Source organism: Mustela nivalis, assembly GCF_964662115.1.
Source record: "Mustela nivalis genome assembly, chromosome: 4".
Lineage (NCBI taxonomy): Eukaryota > Metazoa > Chordata > Mammalia > Carnivora > Mustelidae > Mustela > Mustela nivalis.
Window position 1 is genome coordinate 63,119,521 of NC_139023.1, and position 25,464 is coordinate 63,144,984.

General features: G+C 51.3%; 1 protein-coding gene across 11 annotated transcripts in view; it reads right to left on the reverse strand.

The window, feature by feature from the left end:
* JAKMIP1 (janus kinase and microtubule interacting protein 1) overlaps positions 1-25,464 on the reverse strand; it is a 127,981-nt gene that overhangs the window by 63,754 nt on the left and 38,763 nt on the right. For 8 of the 11 annotated variants that reach the window (XM_082727468.1, XM_082727471.1, XM_082727476.1 and 5 more), the window contains one exon: positions 1,695-1,960. In XM_082727468.1, coding sequence (XP_082583594.1) covers positions 1,695-1,823 — 129 coding nt within the window. In that variant the 5' untranslated portion in view covers positions 1,824-1,960. Of the gene's footprint in view, positions 1-1,694; positions 1,961-6,608; positions 6,790-25,464 lie in introns of all 11 variants that reach the window. The other 3 variants (XM_082727478.1, XM_082727475.1, XM_082727469.1) reach the window with 1 other exon arrangement.

The window sequence follows — 25,464 nt, forward strand, 5'->3', positions numbered from 1 at the left end:
AGAACCTCAGAATGTGACTGTATTTGGAGATAAAATCTGAAAAGATATAATTAAGTCAAATGAAGTCATCTGTGTGGGCCCTGGCCCATTACAATCGGTGTCCTTAAAAGAAGAGGTCAGAACACAGACACATGGGGACAGCCATGTGAGCACATAGGGAAAAGATGGCCATCTCCATGCCCAGGAGGGAGGTATCCTAGGAGAAACCAGCCTGCTCACATCTTCATCCACTACTTCCAACCTCCAGAATAACTTCCTTGTTGTTTAAGCCAAAGTCGGTGGTGGTTTGTGATGGTGGCCCCGGTGAGCTAGCTGACTGACCCTCAGTCTGCTCACCTATCAACTGGAGAGCACCGTCAAAGGCACCTAGAGTGACCTGCATAGCAGACACATAATAAATGTCAGCCAAGTGCCCCGCGGCTGTGTGTGACAGGCGGCACACATGTGTGACTGTCCCATTCTTCAAATGACTCAGGGAGGCAGGCACATCAGAGGACTCCATGTAACAAAGGGGAAAACTGAGGCATCGGGTGGTCACATGGCTTGCCCCGAGACAGCAAGGTGAGTTAGATGGTGGGGGTGGGAGGACCCCTGGCAGAATGACCTTGGCTGTGTGGTTTCCCAAGGGCCACAGCTGCTGTTGCTACTTTGGCGTGGGGCCAGTCCCAAGGGATCCCAGCAGATGAATCCCTCCTGAGATGCACAAAGTGTGGACAAGCTGGTGCCTTGAGCAGCTAAGCTGGCTTGGAGTCCTGAGTGTCCTGATATGGGAGGGGACACATCTGTCCCCAAGCTCCAGGAGCCCAGCCTTCACCCCCCAGGTACTGGGCTCTGCCTCCGCTCTCCATGGTGCTGTTCTGAGCAGGGGACTGAATCAGGCCCCAGGGCCCATCCCATCTCCCCACCTGGGAGCTGGACCACGTCTGGACCCCTGCTGTTGCCCAGTCCCCAGCACGTTCAACTAGATGGGATACCTATGACCATCCCCCAGCAGTCCCTCGAGGGCTCCCAGTGCTGTGCACCCGGCTGTAGGGCATGCCTCCTTCATGGCTGGGTATAACCTCCCCCACCATACCCAGAATAGGCCAGACCCTCCCACTCAGGCTGCCAGGGAGCAAGCTCCACGCCCCCTTCTCTAAGCCCATGGACACCACAGAACACTGGCCAGCTTGGTCTTCAAACCACCCAAGTGACAAGTGTATTTAATCTGTGACCTCAGATCTCTAGGACTTTGCCCTGGCTGGTTATTATTCCTCCACTGTGCCAGGCATCAATACACTTGAACTGAATGCCTACAGCCTGCCGGCCACCAACCTGGCTCTGTACCAACCAGCCCCAAAACTCGTTCTCACCCCACGAGAGCTTAACAGCCCCGTCCCAGACCCAGACTCTGCCAGAAGCTCTCTAGTACCCTCACCTCCTAACTCCCCCTCCTCCACCAACAGGTCCATTGGGGGGTCCCATTATGATCCCATCTTGCAGGGGAGAGGAGTTACAGCACAGACAGTGATGTATCTGATCCGAGGTCACAGGGAGACGGGAGGTGGCCAAGACTGGAACCCACGTGGTACCACCACTGATGTTGTACCCATTCTCCCAAGGGGCAAGCTGAGGCTCAGAGGTCGAGTGCCCACCCCCAGCCAGGGAACTCGCAGCCCCTCCCCCATGAAGCCGGGGGCCCACACCCCTCCCACCTTGCTCTTTTCCTGCTGGAACTCGATCTGAATGCTCGTCAGCTTGGCCCGCAGCTCCTCGTTGGCCATTTGCACGGCATCAGCCTCCGTGTCGGGCTTCTCGCCCTTGTTCCGGCTCTTCTTAGACATGCTTCCTGTCGGGTTGAGACGCTGAAAGCCCGAGGTTCACACCCACCAGCCGGCAGACGCCGCTGCAAACTCCACCGTGCTAACCAGTTGTGCAGGGCTCAGCTCGTCCTCCGTGTAAACCACCATCACTTGGGACCCTGGGGAGGGGGAAGGCCAGGTTAGCAGAGAGAAAGAGGGAGGGAGGTGGCATCCTGGCCTGAGCACTGAAGTCCAAGGGCAGCCAGCATTGCCTGTGGCCTCCCTGCCTGGCCAGGCCCGAGCTGCTGCCCAGCTGATGGAGGCATCATGATGAGCTAAGGGCCCCACCAGCCCTCACATTCCTCCCAGGGGAACCAAGGCCTAGACCTTCAGTTTGGTAGGGCTATCCTCCCAGCCCACATGGTGGCAAAGCCCAAGCCCTTAAGAATGACGGCCAGTACCACTGCGTCCCAGGTGAGACCCCCAGGTCACCTTCCGTTAATCCGCACAACTGCCCAGAGAGGTCAGTGACCATGCCCAGTGTCACAGGGGAGGAACTGGGGCACACACAGGCTGAGGGCTAGCAAGAGTCACACAGCCAAGATGGGGCAACAGCATTAAGCCGGTCAAGCTCCACAGGTGGACTGGACGTGGTGAGTCCGAACCCAGACTCCCAGCCCTGAGCCTTGAGCTAGCTGGACCCCATGCTGTCCTGCCAGCACATCCTGGTCCCTGGGCCCCTCGCTCTGCCTTCTTGCTCTTTTCCATATGACAAAGCACGTTACACCAGGACAGGAGCTCCAAGCGAGCAGGGCCTGGGTCGGTTTTATTCTTGCTACAACCTCTGTGCCTAGACTCAGAGCTCAGCATGCAGGACGCCCTCCAGTAGCATTTGTTGAATGAATGAATGAATGAACGAAGCATCTATTATGTGTCAAGGCCTGTGATCGGAACTGGGGCGTGTTTAGTCCTCGCAGCACCAGGAGAGATACAGCAAAAATCCTGGCACAGAGAGGCTCAGTAAGCTACCTAAGGCCACAGAGCGATTCAGTGGGATTAGATCGCCTTGGGCGAGAATGCACTGAGAAGAGAACATTCCAGCATGGAGGAATGCCAGGCTTTGGCCGTGGAACAGAAGACATGAAATCAACAAGGAAGACCGGACAAGAACAGCATAGAAGGAGAACAAGGAGGACCAGGGAGGTTCAGGGAAGAAGGGGTTCTAGAAGGTGGTCAAGATGAGGATGAGGATGGGAAACTGGCCACTGGATTCAGGAACACGGGGCCAGTGGCCTCGGGCGGATCTGCTTTGTGCAGTGGGAGTCAGGAGGCAGGCAGACAGACAGGGAGCTGGGGCGAGGTCTCACGGATGCCTGCACTTCCAGCAAGCAGCAGCCGCTCCGTGTCTGGGAGCTGAGGTCCAGCGTTTCCGGGGAGCCTGGGATGTCTGTGCAAACCAGCCGATTGGGAAGGCAGAGATGGAAGCCCAAAAAACCCCTCTCGGACAGGAGGGCGCCTCTCAACATGCCACTTAGGAGCATGTAGGGGCAATCGGCAGCCCACCGATTCCAGAAAGGTACACTGTGACCACATTTACGTATAAACTCCATTCGCTCTGATATGGCTTATAAGCGTAATCCATAATCCATCCCTCACCGCTCTCACCTGACTGCTTTTACCAGCTCCGCAGCTCTTCGAAGGCATCTGGCCCCGAAGAGGGAGCAGGGAGCATGCGCGGGTCCAGCTCTCGGAACAGGGAAGACTTCCCTCCCCTTGACCCCATCCTGTGGCCCAACAATGCGCCCCCAAGAATGCAGATAAGGACTCACCAGCGATACGACCTCTCCATAAGCTCAGGTGTTCTTCCCAGCGACCCACAGCTCAGCCAAAGGGACAGTTAAGTAAATGACACCCCAAGTTGTGACACATGGCCACACGGAGGAAGGCGAATGTCACAGAGTCAAAGAACCGAGACAGTCTGTGATCGCAGTTTTCAGAAATACTTATTCACTGTTTCCGTTTAGTCCCAGATATTTCTTGAGCCCCTGCTGGGCACCAGGTCCCGGGGACACAGCAGGAAGCACCAGACAGCCAGGCCTCTCAGACGTTAGCAGTGACTGCCCGAGGGAGAGGTGCTATTTACCTTCTTCTGTATACTCTTCCTGAGAAATCAGATTTTCTATTTCCATTCCTGATTTACAGGGGGGGAAAAATGATGCCATTTTCTCAAAGGAGTGCAAGCAAGTTTCAGAAAGCCATCTGGGACTAGCTGGGAGGGAGACAAGGAAGGAGCCGAGGGAAAAGCCCGTGGCCCCTGTCCCCAGTGCTGCGACAGCCTGGTCTGGAGGCTGACTGACACTCCAGGCACAGCTGGACACAGTTCCAGCTCCGCCTGGGTCTCTTGGGGCTGCCTGCAAGGGAGAGGTCAGCTGAGAAGAGAGGACACAGGCCACACCCCCCGGGACACAGCTGACCATTCTGTGGGGCGGCCTTGTCTCCCAGCAAAGGGCTATCCTTCACCATAAGTGTGTCCTCGTGGCTCACGCTTTGCTGACTGGATGGTCCAGGGAAAGTCACAGAACTTCTCTATGACTCAGTTTTCCCATCTGTCTAATGGGACCCATGGCGCTGACTTCACAGGGATGTGTGGGAATGGCCGGAATCATATCCATGCTCAGCAAGGCACTCAGCCCAGTGAGGACACTTGCCAAATACAACGAAACTGCATTTCTTAGGAGGAGCAAGGCCAGCCTCCCAGTAACCTCCGTGAAGGTCAGGCTAGCAGGTGCTAAGCCTAGGTGCTCTTGTAAGACGCCAAGTCAAGGTGTGGCCCATCTGTTGTCACGCTGTCCCAGCTCCTCAGAGGCCCTAGTACAACCTGAAGGCCCGTTTCCTTGCCCAGCAGTCCCTCCCAAGGTCCCTGAAGATGCCAGGGAGGAAGGGGTAGCAGAGGATAGGCCTCAGAGAAACCACGTGCCTGCCCGAGGTAGCACAGCACGCGGGTACAGGCCGTGAAATGTGTCCGCTCCTCAGTAAGGCCCTGGGACAGCAAGCCCAGGGGAAAGGGGGAAAGGAGACCCAGCCCGTGGGGAGACAGGATGCCAGGAGCGCTTGGGGGACCATGAGAACAGTGGTTGGCCAGTCCCAGACTCCAAGTGCTCTCAGCCCCGCTGGGCATCTGGACCCCAAGGTCCCCCAGTCTCCCAGCCCGGCTTTTGAAGCCGCAAGAGCAGAAGGGCCAAAAGGCAGAGACAGACGGCAGTGGGACAGGCCAGATACCCAGAAGGGGGGCCACGCCTGGGGACAGACAGCCCAGTTCTTGCCTCGGCCACAGTAGCCCCTGAAAAAGCACGTTTACTCTATCACCTGAGCAGTGACTCAGCATGCATTCTGCTCCTGACCAATGAGAAAATAGAGATTGGCCTCTGCAGCCACACAGGAGGCACTCTCCTGCTCTGAAGCCGCAGAAGTCTCGGGCTGCCTTAGGGGAAAGCCGCCTGGTGAAGAGGCGCAGGTCTTCCAGGGTCTGACTCACACCGACATCCCATCCAGGCCCCGCCGCCTGTCCCCCGCCCCAATGCTCCACGCTCAGCAAGTTCCCGGGCAGGCCACCCTGCAGGCCATAGTGCTCCCGCCCCATTTCATGGCCACCTCCTATCTTGCCTCCTCCAGGAAGCCTCCCATAATGAGCCCACGGCCAGGCACCTCCTCCGAGCTGCCAGGGTAGCTGAGGGCTGCCCTGGGTGTTTGCTGATCTGTCAGCCCCTCTGAGAACAGGATCCTGACTTCCCTTTGCCTTTGTGGGGCCTCACCCTGTGCTCAGCCCAAACTCCAAGCTCCGTGTTCCCTGGATGAATAAATTCCAGTGAGCAAACACCAAGCTTTTAACCAGCAAACAGCAATACTCCCTGTCGACATTCGTTAGGCCAGGGCCTCAGTAAATGTTGAGACCAGGGGGGACACAGGAGGGGACGACACCCAAAGCTATGGGCTACGTCAAACCCAGAGCTCTCGGTGGGCCCCACGCAGCTGGCTTCCTTGCCAGGAACTCACCCATGGCTGGTCCAGCCGGAGGCTCAGGGTGCCACTTGGTATCCTTACAATTGGCCCCACGGCTGCTGACCTCCACGAGGGCCTCCCCAGTGGGAGCAAGAGCAGGTCATTCTCCAGCCTGAGATGAGCTCGGTGCCCACTCTGCCTGGCACTCTCCACCCCAAGCTCATGATAGCCCACTGAGCAGAATCCCAATATGGACAGAGGAACCCCACAGAGGCTCAGCCAACATCCGCCCAAAGCCAGTGAACACTGCGCTGTAGGCAAATCTCCAGTCCCTCACTCGGAGCCCATTATCTCATGCTACACATACAATGCTAGCAAGCTGCGCTCTCTGTTCTCCTGGCCCGGTACAGAAGGGATAGGGGGAAACTGGAAGACGGTGTCTTGGAAAAGGCAAATATAGACAGGAAGTGAAAAGAGCAGATTTTCCACCAGAGCAGCACCTAATAATAATAATAATAATAGTAAAATAATAATTCCTTTAATACTTAAAAGAAAAAGTCTGAGAGGCCTAGATATTGACTTTTTTCGGAGATGTCATTCTCCACTTACAACAATTTAATAAGGCATTTGCTGCCCAGACTCTTTTCATATTGGTTCAAAGTAGTTAGTGGAGGTTAAAAAAAAAAAAAAAATCCATAAAATGTAATGAATGAAGTCGAGTGAATTAGGTCTTCCTAACATCTATTCTGGCTCAGGGGTAAAGTGCTCTAGAGAGAGCCCACAGTGAGGAGTGCAGGTTCGGTCCCTCAGCCCCGCCCTGCCACCCACCTGTGCGTGGCTGGGTCCCAGCTGTGTTCTCCCGAGCCAGCATTCCCGGGGAGTGGATGGAGGCCACAGCACCGTGTGGGAGCGGTGTCAGCTCAGGGAAGGCCAGAGTAAGCTGTCCCCAGCCAGGGTCTGAGGCCCCAGTGTCCTGTCATAGGTGCCACAACCTCAAAGCTGGTGCATCCTGGAAATGACAACAGATCAACCAGCTGCCCTAGCACATCTGGGAGGGTTCTGAGCCCTCTGTGTGGCTGCTCAGTCCTCATAGTGGCCCCAGAGCTCCCAAGCCTACATATCCAGCCACCAAAACTGTCACCTTTCCCCGGTTCTTCAAGACACACACTTCTGCCTCCAGCCAGTCCTCACCACTTCCTGCCAGGAGCACTGGCCACCCCGGCTCTCCCGGACCTGCATACTGTTCCACCTAGGCTCAGGGGCCGCAGAAGTGACCCTCCTGCCACTTCCTGCAGACAGCCCACAGGAGACAGTGCCCACGGCCACAGCAACCAGTCCTCTCACGGCGCCCTGCTCCACTACATGGCCTGAGCGTTGGTGGCCCCTGGGAGCCACGCCTACTGTCCCCTGCCATCTTGGGCACTTGCCCCTTCCTGCCTCACAGGGCCACTTCAGGCCACCTCCTGACCATCCCCAGGACTCACCTTGGGCCACGCCTCCTCCAAACCCCCTTTGTCCCCAGAGGCAAGGCCAGGGGGTCCTCGTGGCCCAAGGCTCACCAGATGACTCAAGGTACCTTTACTCAACCATCTCCAGGTCTTCAGGCCAGCAAGGTATGGATGGTCACAGGAAACAGACCCAATTTGTGGGTGGGGAAATTGAGGCCCAGACAGGTCAGGGGCTTACCTGCCTGCCTGGGGTCACAGAGGGAGCAGCAGCCCAGCAGGGAGAGGGGACTCCGAGGCTCCCCTCTCCTCACCAGGTGGTCAGCGGAGCTCACCTGGCACTTCAGAGGACACAGAGAAGACATCACCCATGAGGATGCCATGGGCCCCACCCTGGCTCACTGAGGTTCCCTTGACTCCCCGGCTCCCACTGTCCACAGATGGTGTCATTCATCACAGAGGTGAGTACCCATTCCGCCGGGCCAGCCCACCCCTTGCTTAGGACCCTCCCATGTCAGGGGCCAGCACAGCCCAAGACCCCAGCCCCCCGCCACAAAAAGGACCACACGCTCGCACCAAGTCGGGACTCTAGCCCCTGTCACAGACTCACAGCTGCCCACCCAACCGCCGCGGGGCCCACTTCGTTCCACTTCCTCCTCCAGGTCAAGCTGTTCTTTCTGAGCCCAACAAGCCCCCAGGAGCCATGGCGTGGCGGGCAGGGTGGTGCTGTTCAGGCTCCACATGCATGATGCACCCATACAGCCCACACATGCACACCACGCTCTGAATGTCCACGTCCCCCCAGTTCCTGTGTTGGGACCATAAGGTCCAATGTGATGGCATGTGGAGGGGGACCTGAAGTGGGGGGGAATGGTAGACTGGGCCACGTAGTGTCCTCAGGAATGGGATGAGAGCCCTCAGAGAAGAAGATGCCGAGAAATGATCTGCACTTTGCGAGGTCGCGGCAGCAAGAAGGTGCCTTGTACATGCCCATGCCGGGAAGCAGCTCTCCCCAGGCCTGCACCCACACCCTGACTCCCAGCCTCCACAGTCAGTGGGAGATAAAGGTCTGTGGCTTCAGGCGGGCAATCTGCAGAAACCCGTGACAGCGGCCTGAGCTAAGACACACACACACACACACACACACACACTACACACACCACACACACACATGCTTACATCCACCAGCCCAACAGCTCTGACCAGGATGGAAAAACCCCAGATCAGCAGGAGCCCATCTTTGCTGTGAAGCCTGCATGGAGTGTCCAGTGACGGTAGGCCCAGCTGTCTCGGGACTGCCACGTCAATACACGGAGGCACACGGCGACAGGCGGGGAGCCAGGGGACCGCGTGGGACCACCATCCCCATTCTCCCTTGGGGGGGTGCCTGGCTCAGAGGGCTCTGGCCCCAACATGGGCAGGCGAGCCCCTCCGTTTCATCCACTAGCTGCCCACTTCGGCCCACCTTGTCCTAGCTGAGCCGGAGAGCGTTCCGGGGTGGGGGAGGGGGAGGCAGGGCTGAAGCTGTTCTCCAGATTTAGAGATGAAGAAATTATGCCTCTGAGACACGCACACACCAGAAAGCCACACAGCTGGGTTAGCTGAGAAGCTGGTTGTTCTGGAAGGAAGGAAAGGGGGTATGTGGAGGACACAAAGGGGCACAAAGATCAGAAATCAGGCTCTGGCCGACAGCGGAATCAGTGGCCAGCCTCAGTGGCCAGGGCCATGTCAGTGGGGTGCCCTCACCGGCACATCGGTGAGGACCAAACAGAACAGAGGATATGACAATACTTGGAAGCCCACGGAATGTTCCAGAAACAGGCTCTTGGCTATGAAATGAACAAATCACACACACATGAAGACCCGATCAGCTGCGGGATGCAGGACCCACAGCACCTGAGATGCCGAGACTCCAAGGCCCCATCTGTCACCGCCTGCCCTCCCAGGCTCCATGGAATCCCCTCCTTGGTCCCTTCTCCAGAGTCTTCCCCTTGACAGGAAGCTCCCCCACCCCAACCATGAGGACACCTGCTCCCCCAGGGCAGCCCCTAGGTCCTGGAAATGACCTCTCGTTTCAAGCCTAAAAGAAACCCACAAACAAAAAGACCCCTTGTAACCTCTGCCCGGGGCCCCTTCCAGCACTCAGAAGCTACAAGGAGTCTGTGTTCCCTTCCCCACAGAGGGGCCCTTGAGCGATTTAGAGATTCAGTCATACTCCTGGAAACTTCTCTTCTCCAGGTAACATGGGATAAGAAGGATGAATGTTTCTGGAGCACAGACTTACACCAGACACTACAACCAGCCCCGCAGAGGACAATATCAAGCAAGCCTCTCATGACTACGATGCAAATCCTATCATTACTCCCATCTAGTGGATGGAGACATCGAGGCCCAAACACAGTAAATAACCAGAGGGTCACATGGTCAGAAAAGAGCCTGGCAGGATTTAAATCCTAAGAAGGTCCCTCTGATCTGGGGTAAGTCACCTGAGTTCTCTGGGCCTCGGTTTCTTCATCTGAGAAGTGGAGATCTTTCCTGCTTCTGGGTGGCAGTTGTTTGCGTGGAGGTGGGGCACTGTGGCGGTGTGCACAGCGGTGAGCTCCGGACATGCTGGGAGGAGGAAGTGAAGGCGAACCTTCCCTGACACCATGTCCCAAGCGCGGCCTGGGAGTCCATCCCACAGTGGGAGATTGGCTGGTGGTGCCCGTGCGTCTTGAAATGGGGACAGAAGAAGGGCCACCTGCCACAGCTCACCCCCACAGGCGCCACCCAAGCCCCACAGTGCTATCTGCCGGGTCCCTGCAGAGCCCTCTCGGGTCCCTTCAGCCCACCACCTGCAGCCCCATGGACCTCAAAAGTCTCTAACAGTCTCCCTGCCCCTCACCTCCCAGCCACTGCTGCCGCCCAGGGCGCCTTTGGAAGTGGAAGTCCCCACATCCCATCCCCGCATAGAAAATTAACTAAACACTACCAGTGATAATGGCAATAATAACAACCAAGGTTCCCAGGCCCTATTGACCCAGGCAGAGAGCACCAACAGGCCCTTGCAGAGGGATGCCTGGCTGGTAAGACCCACCACTAACCCCCCACTGCCTTGCCTACTTATTTGCTCACCCTGGCCCCGTGAAGTCTCAGCTCCTCCGCTTATAAACCACCTAGTTGACTGATTCTCCAATACCAAGCAAAGTGCCAGCCCAGAGCAGGTGCCCAAAACCTCAGAACCCCTCCTTGGACATCCACACCCATCCCCATGGTTCAATTACAAAGTTCAGGCAGAAGGATGTAAGAGATCTTTCAAGCGACACAGGTCTCCTGAGTCCTTGGTAAAAACCACCCCCATTCCAAGAAGTCAAGTATAACCACATAGTGATGGGCATGCTTGTGGGCAGAGACAGAGGCACCCAATGGTGGGCTCAGCTCACTTGCTAGCTGCCCCCCTCGCTGCCAGCCAGGTTCCCTCAGTGTTTAAACATGGTTGCAACATAAAGACAGGACATTGAGCATCAAGGACCTTGGGCCTTGCTCTGGGGTAAGCAGAACTGTGAGCAGAGGAGCTTGGCTGGCTGAATGCATCTGGTACAAGTTTATTGCCTGTGTCCTACCCACAGGCACCATGTGTGGCATGGTGCCATGATACCAAGCAAAACACTCCCTGCCCTGCCCCAGCAATGCTCATGGCTTCTCCTGCCCAAAGCCCCCTCCTTGCAGACCTCTGCCTCTCTGTTCCTTTCACTATCGCCATTCACAGATCAGGAGGAACCTACTTCTGCATCCTAAATAGAGCCACAGAACGGTGCAATGGGCTGCCATGCCTCCGTCTCGAGTCACACACCCTTTCCTTTTACTGGCAGCCTCACCAGCCGTTGTCACTAGTCATCCCCACCCCAGTCACAGAATAAGCATGGTCATGTCTGAAGCTCAGGGCCAGGTGGAGGGCTGCAGCTGACAGCAACAGCTGGATGCTGTGAGGACACTGCCTTCAGCAGGAATCTTTGGATGACCTTGGTCACCTGGCCCTTGTATGTCCATCTTGATTTGTCCCAAAGGAGTAAACTGCAGCCAAGTTCAGGGAAGGGAGGCCTCTCAAAACACCAGACCTCACAGCCAACAATACATAGAACTTGGGTCTGAACTCAGGATGCCAACCCCCTCCCCCTAAGAAAAACAGAGTAACCTCTACTCAGGGCAACACTGTGCAGTCACCTAAGCCGCGGCTGCTTTAGCAAAGGCTTGCCCTGTGCAAAGAGGGTGGGGACATACACAGGAGGAAGGAACAGAGCAGGGAAGGATTGGAAGAACAGGGGAGGAGGGGGTGGAGGGAAAGAGGAAAGGAGGGAGGGAGAATGAAGAAAGAACTGAATCCAACTTCCAGTTTCTGGTCTGGCATGTAAAGAGCTTGGAAATCATCACTCCCATCCACACAACAAGGAAAAAGCTGAAGAAACTGAAAATCAGTAACTTTTCTTATATCCATCTGAGAACTGAGATCACACGGCAAAATTTGGAGAGGCAGACAGATGGAGAGTGAGAATAACAACCCTACCAGAGCAGAAACCTCCGTGGGAATCGGTTCAGGTTCCTTTCACCAAATACCTCCTGTCCAGATTTCAACAACAACAGAATTACAAGGCATACAAAACCCAGTTTGAAGAGACAGAGCAAACATCAGAACCAGGCGAAGATAGGGCAGCGATGCTGGAATGATCAGACCAGGACTTTAAAAGAACTATGATTATCATGCTAAGGGCTCTAGTGGAAAAAAAAAAAAAAAAGATAAAATGCAAGAATAGATAGCTAAAGTAAGCTGACATGGAGGTTATAAGAAAGGACTGAAAAGAAATGCTAAAAAAAAAAAAAAAAAACCTATAATAGAAACAAAGAACATCTCTAAGGAACCCATTAGTTGACTGGACCAGGCTGGGGAAAGAATCAGTGAGTCTGAAGATAGGGCCATAAAACCATTCCAAACCAAAGAGCAAGGAAAACTATGACTGAAACAGAACAGAGTATCTCAGAACTGTAGGATGACTGCAAAAGTGGAAACAAATGTGTAATGGGAATACCAGAAATAGAAGAGAGAGAGAAAGGAACAGAGAAATATTTGCACCAGTAATGTCAGACACCAAACCAGAGATCCACGAAGCTCCCAGAACACCAAATAGGATAAAAACCAAAAAAATTGACCCTTAGGCATATCATATTCAAACTTAGAAAAATCAAATTAAAAAATCTTGAATGATGCCAGGGGTGGGAAACACCTTACCTACAGAGGAACAAAGGTGAGAATTCTATCAGACCTCTCCTCAGAAACCATGCAAGCAAAAAGAAAATGGAGTGAAATCAAATGTTAAGAGAAAATCCCACCAACCTGAAATTCTACACCTTGCGAAATTACCTTTCAAAGAGGAAGAAGTAAAGACTTTCTCCAACAAACAAAATTTGAAGAAATTTGTCACATAGGTCTTCCTGGCAAAAAGAAAAAGTTATAAGAAGTTCCAAGAGAAGAAAGTGATGTAGGTCAGAAATACAGATCTAAAAACAAAAAAATTAAAATTAAAAAAATTGTTAAAAAAAAAAAAAAAAGAAATACAGATCCACCCAGGAAAATGAAGAAAGCTAGATAAGGAATAAAAGAAGGAAAAATAAAAACTTTCATTTTTCTTATACTCAATTGATCTAACAGATAACAGGGTCCAAAATAATGAGAGCAATGGCATATTAAGCCATGACAGCTTTTGGAGGAGTGACATGAATGACAGCAGTGTGACGAGGGACGGGAGGGAGGAAACAGGAAGACTTTGCTGAAGGTGCTTACACTTCACATGAAGTCACATGGTGTGCTGCCCATGTCTGCTGCAAATTCTAAGGCCACTTTTTTTCATTTAAATTCAATTAGCCAACACAGAGTACAACATTAGTTTCAGATGTTGTGTTCAGTAATTTATCAGTTCCGTATAACACCCAGTGGTACCATCTTAAAAATCTAAAAAAAAAAAAAGTCAAAGTCAAAAGTCAAATGACTCCCTTTGGTTTTTCGACATGAAAGTCATATTCACACTATACTGTAATGTGTTGTATGTGCAATAGCATGATGTCTAAAAAAATGCACATACCTTAATTTAAAAAGACTTTCCACAAGTCATAATCACTGATCATGAATAAACGTAGTAATAATGAAAAAGTTTGGAATATTGTGAGAATTACAGAAGTGTGACACAGAGACATGAAGTGGGCAAATGCTGTTGGGAAAATGGTGCCGACAGATTAGCTTGAGGAAGGGTTGCCACAAACCTTCCATTTGGGGGAAAAAAAATGCAGTATCTAAAAAGCAGAATAAAGCACAGCTCCAAAGAGCGAGGTGGGCTTGGACAACCGATATGTTTGGGAAGCAGAGAAAACGGGGACACAGAGATGGCCAGTTAAAACCGCAGAAGGCAGGAAAAGGGTGGAAAACAAAAGTAGGAGAATAGAAAAGTAACAGATATGGTAGATAAGACTCCATCTGTATCAGCAATCACTGATCAGTGGTCTAGCTGCACCAATGAGAAGACAGGGGCCGTCAGAGCAGGTGGAAAAACAAGACACAGCTACGCACCGTCTGCAAGAAGGCACTGAACTTCGAGACCCATGCAACTGCCACGGAGCCAGCCGACCTCTGCATGTTCATGGTCAGCTAAAGGGAATGAAGCTCAAATGAACTCGCAGCCCTCATGGGTCTCTCTGGGCTGACGGTCTCCCACCTACAACCAAGACAGCACACCCCACCCCTTTTGAGTTGAAGAAAGATCTTTGTGATAAATTCAGTAAGATAAAAACTGCATTATACAAACGATACTCAGGAAGCACATTAGGAAGTAATGCGGCCTGAAAGAACACCAAACACCATAAGGATGAATCTAAATTAAAATCACCAGCAGAGACACAGTCCTTGCCAATAAGAACAGGGATGTGAGCTGAGCACGAATTCTCTGCCTGTGCCCCTGGATGTTTCGTGAGCAGACCTCAGCCCCACTTCCCCACCACTGCCAGCCTGTCCCGATGTAACAGGAACATAACTGTGCACAACTTCTCTGAACGCTTCGAAGACTCATCAACATAAAGTGTTCACCTCCATATGAAAGAGCCTACCATACGTACTCTGTATTATTTATACCCTCAGAGGGACGGAAGGACAGCAAGAAGGAGACGGGCCCAAGGTTAACCCAACTCCTTAAAAACATAAAAGTCACCAAAGAATGTAATCTTTCCCAACATGTTATAATTGGACTCCCTTTGCCCCCTGAGCTCTGTTCCTTCCACAGGCTCTTTTCCAGCCATGACATTCAAGCCCAGTAGTTGTGCGGAGGGGAGGCAGTCAGTGTTTTATGGAGTTCTGGCAGAGCTGCAGGTCCTACGAATGTAATTTCCAACAACGCTCCATTTTCTAGGGCCAGAGAACCCATTCTGGAATTGGGTTCCCGGCGTGCTCAGCAAACCCCCCACCTGCTTCCCTCTACTTTCCAGATTCCCTTGCGGTGGGTGGGGGTCCCATGACCAGCCCTGCCCAGTGGTGTGCAAGCAGCAGTGACTTGTGTCACTACAGGGCTGAGGCATGGAAGAGCCCCAGTGACCCCTCTTCCCTCTCTCCCTGGCTGCAGGGACCTTAGAAGCCACATGTTGAGATGACAGTATGACCAGACCAGAATGCACGTGTGACCCAGAACTGATCTTTTGGGGCTCTTTTGTTATGTAGCACTGCCTCATCAAACCTAGCTGATACTCTCTTCCTGGAATGCCCTTCCCACTTTCCCACCTATCTGTCTTCTTCAATATTCAGTGTGGGGATTACCTCCTCAGATGACGGGCACTGATACCACTTCCCACCCTCAGGCCAGGCAGGGTATCCTCTGCACACCACAGCATGCTGAGCTTCCCTTCCTCACAGCCCTGATCATGCTGTGTTGGCACATGTGCCCACCACACCAGACCAGGCACTCTGGCTTGGTGAATGCCAAACTTGTCCCTCTACCTTTGGAGAGCCGGGCTGGGTAGGCACCCAAGTAAAGGCAGTGGGCACGTGCCTGTGAGATGGATGACCACGTGCACACACAAGAAACACCTCAATGCCCTCTTCCACGCACATAGACACTAATGGACACTGCACAGGGCTAGAGAGTTGACCAGATCTAGATTCTGCCCCCATCCTCTCCACCAGCTCTTCAAGTCCAGTAGGGCAGGGGTGAGGCGCCCACGAGTGGTCGCAGTCCAAAACAGAAGAGGAGGGATAGCCCACTGTGGATGCCCAGAGGCCAGGGAGTTTGCCTTCTAGGAGGGAGGCGACAGATGAGCTGGCCCAGCTGGGCTGGTAGGACCCGGGCAAGGGCAGAAGCAGACGTTCCAACTGTCTGGAGGCTGGAGGGGGCTGGGGCAGGGCTGCTTAGTCTCCCTGAGAATCACTCCCCCTCCCCCATTCTTAAGCCATGGGATGTCACCAGAGCTCACCTGGCCCACTCCAGGGATGGACACTTCTCAGGAGGCCAGTCTGGCCCTTCCTGAATCAAAATGACTTTGTGTACATAGCACTTTGCAGTGTGACCTAACCTAGCCCCCACATATCATTGCAACATGACCACAGCCCACCTGGGGAGGTCCTTATGGCCCCACAGAGGTGTTAAGAACCATGGCCAGCCTGCACTTGAACCCAAACCCTTGAAAGCCTGTCCACTGGCTCCTCCCCAACCATGGCTCAGGAGCACTTAAAACTCTCAAGGAAATTCTTACACACATTTTCAAATCATCACCCAATACTGTGGCAGAATCTGGGGTCATGAGAATGACCAGACATGTGAGGTTGTCATGGGAACAACCTCACAGCAAAAGAACAGCCCCTTCAGCATGTACAGAAGAGCTCAGACTCCCGGCAGGCATCTATAAACTCGTATTTTGGTTTGTTTAACCCAAATAACGAGGAGAATATGTAACCACTTTTGGAAATTCTATTTCAGCATCCCAACGGTAACACCTTCCTCCAGAAACAGGAATGAGGGATGCAGCACAGGGGCCCATTAGAAATGCTAAGTGTTGACTAGGGTATCCCTTTAACGGTGTCAAGATCCTGAGAGGGAGGGCTCGTTTCCCATGCCTTGTACGAGAAACAACAGAGGCACACAGAGCCCAAGCCCCTGCCCGCACTCACACAGCCAGATGCAGCAGTGCCATCACCCCGGCTCAGTGACCCCTAGTTATCCTTTTCCTCTCTGCTTCTCTTACTTTTGAGGGTGACTAGTACTTAGTACTAGTCAAGATTCAAGCCAAGGTAATGAATTTAGATTTGCAAGGAACAGCTGACTCAGGAAGAGGCCAGCAAGTCAGGTCCTCCTCCCCCTCCACTCCAGCCAGCTGACCGTAACCCCCTGACTGCACCCAGAAGGCTCTGGCAGAGGTTCAGGCGGGGATCGAACAAGTGATGGGAGAGGCAGAAGCTCATCTTCCTCCAATCGTTTAAACAGAGTTTGGGGGGGCGCCTGGGTGGTTCAGTTGGTTAAGCATCTGCATTAGGCTCAGGTCATGATCCTGGGGTCTTAGGATCAGGCCCTGCATCAGGCTCCCTGCTCAGCAGGGAGTCTGCCTCTCCCTCTCCCACTCCTCCTGCTTGTGTCCCCTCTCTTGCTGTCTCTCTCTGTCACGTAAATAAATAAAATCTTTAAAAAAAAAAAAAACTAAAAAAAAAAATTAACAGAGTTTCATGCTGAATCTCAACAACAAGCTCAAGGAATTCAATCAACTACCCCCATTTTATTTATTTTTTTTTTAATTTATTTTTTATTTTCAGCATAACAGTATTCATTATTTTTCACCACACCCAGTGCTCCATGCAATTCGTGCCCTTTATAATACCCACCACCTAGTACCCCAACCTCCCACCCCCCACCCCTTCAAAACCCTCAGATTGTTTTTCAGAGTCCATAGTCTCTCATGGTTCACCTCCCCTTCCAATTTCCCCCAACTCCCTTCTCCTCTCTAACTCCCCATGTCCTCCATGCTATTTGTTATGCTCCACAAATAAGTGAAACCATATGATAATTGACTCTCTCTGCTTGACTTATTTCACTCAGCATAATAATCTCTTCCAGTCCCGTCCATGTTGCTACAAAAGTTGGGTATTTGTCCTTTCTTTTTTTTTTTTTTTTTAATAAACATATATTTTTATCCCCAGGGGTACCGGTCTGTGAATCACCAGGTTTACACACTTCACAGCACTCACCAAAGCACATACCCTCCCCAATGTCCATAAACTACCCCCATTTTACATGTGAAGAAAACTGAGGCTCAAGGAGGTGACGTGAGGAGCCAAGAGTCCACCCGGCCTGTCCAACTCTGTAGGCTGCCGGGTACAGCCCTCCTCCGCTCCATGATTCAGATTCCCAATGGGTGCCCCCACTGCTTCTTCTCCCACCCCCACCCCCGTTTTCAGGCTAAGGGGCCACCAGCTACTTTGCATCGGGCACTTCCTACTACCTGTCCCGGAAGACAGCCACGTGCCACCCTGCCTCCTCCATGTCCCTGGACACGTGCTTGTCAGGCCCTGTGTTCCCGGTGCCTCCTAGCCGGAACTCACCCAGGTCGGGGCTTACCCAGGTGGGCTGCATGGAAGAGGCTGGGAGAAGGCGGGCTATCCCACTGGGGCTGGATCAGATTCAGGCTGCACTTCCTGCTTGCATTCCACGTAACCCAGCTCCTGAAGTCACCGTACACCCTGGAGACAGTGCATGCAACCAGTGTGGAAGGAACCCGGGAACCAGGGAAATGGGAGGAGCTCAAAGATGTGAGCTGGTGGCACTTCTCGGACTGTCCATACTCTCTCATTCCCCTGACAAAATGACCCCAAAGGGGGACCAAAAGTGCCATCCTGAACGGCAGAGGCTAGAAAGCCAGAAACCACATTTCCCAGACTCCCTCGGAGCTAGTGTTCTGCATGTGCCTGTAGATCCATCATTTTTCAATTCATGCATTCATGCATTCATTCATTCACTCATTCACACAAGATTCAACCATAGCATAAATGGGGACCCAAGTGGTGCAGCAAGGTGCCCATTTGTTGGTGTGAGCCTGGCAAATGGGGAGTGCCCCGGTGTGTATGGTGTCTGGCCATCGTCCCTGCTTACAGCTGTGGCTGGAGTCAGCCTGGATGCAATGGCTTCTGACCCCCCAGGTCCCCGGAGGGCAACTCTGGGGTGTTACTCTGGGGTGTCACTCTGGGGCCAAGCCTGAGTCCCAGCCGAGCCCCTGCTCCTCCACCTTCTAACCATCCCTGCTTCTCTGTATTACATCCCTCTATTTAAAGTAGCCCAACAGATGAATGAAGATGGAGACTGGGTTGTTCCAGGAACCTGAGTTAAAATTAAAAAGAGAGGGGCACCTGGGTGGCTCAGATCAGTTAAGCGTCTGCCTTTGGCTCAGGTCATGATCTTGACCCACATTAGGCTCCCTGCTCAGTGGAGAGTCTGTTTCTCCCTCTCCTTCTATCCTTCCTCTGCATGCGCTCTCTCTCTCTCTCTCAAATAGATAAATAAATTAATTAATTAAATTTTTTAAAAAATTAAAGAGGGACACACAAAACAACTTTAAATAACAAAACAGAAGACCTACTACTTTGTTTATGCTCACTACAAATAGACCTTATCCACACTTATGCTCAACTGACAGAACAGAACTTCCCCTTCTAGAACCTCAGAATGGCAGTAGAATAGAGTGTTCTAGAGTGCCAGACTGAGTTAGAATGAAGACCCTAACCCCTTGTTGGCTGTGTGTCTCTGGGCAGGTTACTTATTCTCTCTGAGCTTATTTCCTTACCTCGAAAAATGAGGAAAATGATAATACCTACCTCATGAGGTTGAGCTGTTGTGAATACAGCATGAGTTGCATTAAGTTGTTAATTAATAATTTAATTAATATTAATATTGATGAGTATAATGAATAATTATTGTGTTCATTGAAAAATTTGGAGAAGACAGATAAAGATGAGATTAAAAATCACTTATTTCCCCATCCCTCTGGGAATATCAGGGACAACTTTGTTAACCATTAACCATTTCAATAATGCTAATATTAACAATTAATACTGATTAACACACACCTGCATGTACAGACACACACATGTAAACACAAACAACAGCAATGGCCAGCTCTACTGACCTCTGGACTTGTCTGAAGCCTGGGCACACTGCCCCCCAACATTAACTTGCTTTGGGTAGGGGGGGTTCCACTGGACTTCAAGACAAGATTTCGTTTGTTAAAAGGGTTTCCACCCCAGCTAAAAATATATTTGAAAATCAGTATCAGAAGGCAGGTACTGAAAAATGTTCCCAATATATGTTATGGGTTAAAAATTCATATATTGAAGTCTTAATCCTATAATCTCACAATGTGGCCTTCTTTGGAGATAAGGTCTTTACCAACACAGTCAGGTTAAAGTGAGGTCATTAGGGTGACCTAATCCAAAATAACTGGTGTCCTTGTAAAAAAGAAAAATCTGGAAACAGATACCATATGAAAATGAACACAGAGATTAGGGTGATGTATCTAACAAGCCAAAACACAAAATACTGGAGAACCAAATCCAGCAACATATAAAAAGAACCATACACCACGGCGAGGTGGGATTGATCCCAGGAGGCAAAGCTGGTTTAACCTAAACCTAATCTGTGTAAAATACCATAATAGGATGAAGGACAAAACGTCAGGATCATTTCAATAGATGCGAAAAGTCAGGTGATGAAGTCTATCATTTTATCAAGATAAAAAAAACTCAACAAACCAGGAACAGGAGGAAACTTTCTCACTCAATAAAGGGCATCTACAGAATGCCCACAGCCAATAACTTACTCAGTGGTGAAAGCCTGAAAACTTTCCCTCTACAAACAGGACCTGGGTGAGGATATCTATTCTCATCACTTCTATTCAATATTGTACTACAAGTTTATCCAGAGAAATTAGGCAAGAAAAAAATGATAAAAGGCATCCAGATGAGAGAGGAAGAAGTCAAACAAGCTCTATTTGCAAATGACAGGATTTTGTGTATAGAAAATCTTAGGGAATCTATAAAAAAGAGAAAAAGGAAAACACACAACTAGTAGAACTAATAGATGAATTCAGCAAGGTGGCAGGATACAGGATTAGGATACAAAAATTAATTGTATTTCTATAGTGTGCAATCAATGATCAAAAACACAATTGAGAAAATGCCCAGATATTGTCAAGATGACACTGATCTGGGGTGTGACATAGACATTGGTATATTTCCAAAGCAGCCAAGGGGATTCCAACAGGCAGCCTGGGTACCAAGGTCAAGAACATCTGCTCTAAAAAGTCAGCAGAAGCAGAAGGTTCTTCAGCATCTTCTCCCACTTTACCCTACCACTTTACCCAGGCTCTCCCAGGCTGTGCTTCCTTCCAGATACAACTCTACAATTCACTTAGGGAAGCCAGCCAAGCTGAAGTCATCCTCAACTATGACACACCTTCACTTTGAAGACTTAGCAAAAAAGAAGTGCACTAACTGTTGTTCCTCATTTGTTTATATTTTTTAGCAGCATAGTTTATGTTTATTTTTTTTATTATGTTCAGTGTTGTTTTTAAGCATCACCCTACATAGAAGGCTTAAAAAGACACATAAAGCATTATCTCAAAAACACAACTTCAGATAAATTAGATTGAAGTTACAAAACTAGGAATCAGAAAACCCTGGTTCAAGTTTTAGCTTTGGACTTCTCTTAACTGTCCCAACACCCAGTGAGATGGGAATTATTATGGTCCTCATTTCAAGAAACTAAAATCTGAGGCTCAGAGAGGTTAAGTGACTTGAGCAAGGTCACACAGCTCGCTCCATTAACTCAAATGCCCCCTGTGCTCATGAAAGCCCAATGAGCATAAAGGAAATGAGCTTCAATTGCTAGGTACCCTTCTCCCTGGAGCCAATTTTAATTAGCAAGTTCAGTCAATGAAGACAACCCTGGGCACTGTCATGCCCAGGTCAGATGCCGCCATGTCTGACAGGCAGGAAATTATATCACGCTGGGCATGCTATAGGCATTGTCTCCTCTACCTCCCACCTCCCTGATGACCAGCTGGGGACACGGCCCCAGGTCACAGAGCCAGTATATAATGAAGCAGAATGGGAACACAGGTCTGGGTGTTGGTCTGAAAGGGCCAACTGTTAATCCTCAATCATTCAAGGGGGCTCCCAAAAAGTTGTCCATTTTAGTATATGTGCTGCCAAAGCGAGCACGAAGTCGTCCATTTTAAAAAGCACACCGCAGTAGGTAACTGGCCGTCCACAGAGAATATGGTTGGGCAGCACCTGGTGAGTGAAGAGCCGAGGAAAGCTGGTATGTGGAAGGACTGCCTGCTCTGAGTCCCAGGCTCTGCTGTTCCCATCATCCATGGGGGTCTCCTAGGGTACCCCATCATGTCAGTCCTCCACCTAGATAGCTTTAGGTGGTCCTCCCAGCTGGGGGTCCAGTCCAAGCCCACCAGCCAGACCAGCACTCTATCTACCTGCACTAGCTTCCTCCAAAGCACCCCCACGCCACCACCCTACTCAGCTCTCCGAACGCTCGCTCCCCCTCCTCCCGGGTGTGGGCTCTTTCCCTATGCGTCCCTCTACCAGAGGGCCAGGGCGCCCCATGGATACTCTCCTCCTCTGCTCACAAGCCTCCCCTGGAAACTTCTGTAATCTGCGTCAGGGCACCCACAACTCCCATGCTCCCCTCTGACCTGGCCACCCCATGCTGGCATTACCTTCCAACTTATTCCATCCCATCACTCATTCATTTCACCCAATCATTCACGCATTCAAGGATTCATCTTTCCTGTTTTTTTGTTTTTTTTTTTTTTTCCAAGGATGCTGTTCTCCGCCCTGGGAACACTGAACAGGCAGAAGTTCCCACACGCCCAAAGCTCACCTCTGAACAGTCACTCCTTCAGAGCAAGGACCCGATCTAGTCAACTCCATGCTCCTGGGCTGATCCCAGAGCCTCGTACTGAGTAGCTGCCCAGAGGCTAGTGAGTAACCAAATGAAAATTAGCTATGTTTTCCTTGCAGGTCAGCTTTCTGGAAAATCTGTGGGTTGGGCTAATGGGTTGGGTTGGGTTAGTTGGGTTAGTATGCTACTAAGTAAACACAAGGGGTCCCAAGTTGAAGACCAGCGAGCGTGCAATGATTTGATGGCTGTGGTGCATTTATTATCTATTTTAGACCAAGAGGAGGAAACTGCCTTTCCTGGTGACAGACTCCATGCAGACACTGACTCCCAGTCCCAAGTGCTGGCTCGCACCCAGAGATTCTTCCTGAACAGAGGAGTGCTGCCATTTTGCATTTGTTTCTTCCTAAGCAAATGAGGATTTCGAGCCTCAGCTTCTGCACTCCAGGAAATGCATGTGAACATCCCCCTTCCCCACGGCTCTTTGCAATAAGCCAGACACCACTCGGACTCCAAATGCTTACTATGGGCCCAGACTCCACGAAGGGCAAGTCTACCTTTTCACAATGGTAGAGCCCGTTTCTTCCCTTCTTCTGCCCTCTTCCATTCACCAGCATTTCCTGGGGGCCAGCTGGGTGCTGGGACACTGGAGCTGAGAGACTGAGCTCACAGCTTGACCCCCAGGAGCTGTAGCACATGCCGATATGCATTTCTCATTTATTCTCTGCATATCCATAGCTGCTCTCCCACGCCGACCCACGCTGCCGCATCACAGACTCCGAATAAAAAGCCCTGGGACTTTACCTGCAGAGCTCCCAGAGCCTCCATCCCCAGGCAGGGAGGAGGCACCGTGACCCAGATCAGCTCTGGGCGGATGATCACCCTTGGCCCTCAAGTCTAACCGATGAAGAGCAACTCTCACATGTCATGGATGGGAAGATCCATGAGATCAGTTGTTACGGCCCAAGGCCACCATGGTAAGAAGTTGGGAGTCCAGAACCTGACCAGACCCGACTCTAAATCACAGCGTGTCCCACATGTGCCCAAGACAGAGGGAGATCTCTTTCATCTGTCTTCCAAAGACCAGGCAAAAAAAAAAAAAATATATATATATATATAATTTAAATCCAATATTTATATCTGCTTACCAGGTCCAAGTCCTATCATTCTACCTGTGGGGTCATTTTTCTCCTAATCAGGCCATAAGCTCTGGGAGAATGAGGCCACAGCCCACACTTCTCGTCTCCCCACCAGCACACAGCAGGCCCTCATCCGCCACCAGGCTAGAGAAGACAAAGCCAAACCCTTCTTACCTGGGCTCAGAAGCTAGCCCCAGGACCTTAGCAACCACGTTGAGCCGGAGGCTAGGATCTCCAGCAGAGACCCAGCTGAGTCTCTCCACCTGCACCTGGCCCTCCCCACAGAATCCATTCCCCTCACTCCCTGCCCAGGCCTCCAGCTTGCCCTCCTCTGCACCTCTGTTCCTTCCCTCTCCCTGCCTACCCGCAGCACCGCCCCTCTTCCCAAGTCTCTACCTGGCCTAAACCCCAAATCCTCCAAGGCCAATGTCACGTTCATTCTTTCCACAAACATGCTCAACATTTGTGTGCACCTGCTGTATGTCCAGCTGTGGGAAGAAAGGGAAGGAGACAGGTCTTGCCCCTGCACCCCTGCTTCCCTCCAGCAAAGAAATTCTACCAAATCAGAGAGACTGAGGAACGGGCAGCTGCTGGTGCAGGCCCTGGGCTCTGAGGTCTGTACGTTTTAGCTCGGGGGCCTTCATAAGGCTTTGAAATAGATTCTCCCCACCCCGCTTCAATTTCAGAGAAGGAGATGAGGAAACACCCCCCCACAAAACTAAGTGACCCACCCAAGATCATGGACCGGGGGTGGCACCCACCCCTCAGAGTTCCATCCACCCAAACCCTGCCGATTGTGCTGTGAACTTCAAGGTCAGTGTCTACAGCTCATCCACATCTGTATCCCCAGGGCCCTAGAAAGTGCCCTGACGCAGCAGGGACTCAGCCCTGCCCTCCCCTTCTGCCTCCAGGAATAGACACATGCTTCTGCTCCCAGCGTTGACATAGCGTTCCCGCCCCGGCGGCCTCCCAATCTTGATGAAAAGCCCGAGGAGCCAGCAGCGCCTGCATCAGCGTCTGTCTGGCTTCCTCCCCCAAACCCAACAGCCTCCATCTGGGCCCCAGAAAACTGCCTCCATGCTGCTGGTAGGAAGCAAAATCTTGAAAATCACCTTTGCAAGTATGGGCCTCTAAAATCCGCTTTCTAGACCAGGACGGAGAACAGGCAGGACATGTCTACGCCTGGGCCTTAGGTCCCTCCTCTCCAGCAAGACCCTCACGCGGTCTCCAGACCAAAGTCACCGTTCTGTCCCAAAGTGGGGGTCAGCCCTTAGGGACCTCGATCGAGGGGTCCTAAACGTGGGATCCCCTTAACGTGGGGTCCTAAACAAGATGCCTGACTCCCAGTGTTATCCTGAGAAGTCAGCGAGAGATGACAGAAGTAAGAACAGTTCGCCCACATTCGCTGGGCCCAGGATACCCGCTCACCAAGCATTAGCACAGGTCTGTAGGATTACTTTACTTGGTAACCACTGTGGTTCACACCACTGGGCCTGATGCCCTGTAACCACTGACGGAGGGAGGGAGGGGTAGAGGGAGGGAGGAAAGGGCCACGATCACCCGGGAATACAACAGCCTAGCCAACAGTCCCAAAGTGGGAGCCCAAAAGCAGAAGGTGTTTGAATCCTGGTCACAGTGCCTCCCAGTGGCGGAACTCGTGAACTGCAGCCCGGATCCAGGTTCGGGGAGAGGGGAGGGTGGGGGGGGGGGGAGGGCACCACCGCCCACCTGCTGAGGAACCAAGGCAAGACCTGGCAGTCTCTATAAGAGAAAATGGAACATTTGAAGCTGATGCCTGGGGAGTGCGTAAGCTCCGGTTCTCTGATCTTGAAACTTAGAAGAGCCCTCCTTCAGAACGCCTCACAGAAGCGGGCAGTCCTTGGCAATCCCTTAGTTATATTTCCTCTAATACATACTGAGATGATTATTATTATTATTATTTTATATAATACATAATATATTATGATTTATCAATGTATTATGATTTATTATACTAACTATAATAAAGTGAAACAGATAAATATAATAATTATATATAATATATTATTTGACATATAATATATTATGATTTATTAATATATTATTATTTATTATAATAAATGCAATAAAATGAAACTGAGATAAATACAATAAAGGAAAT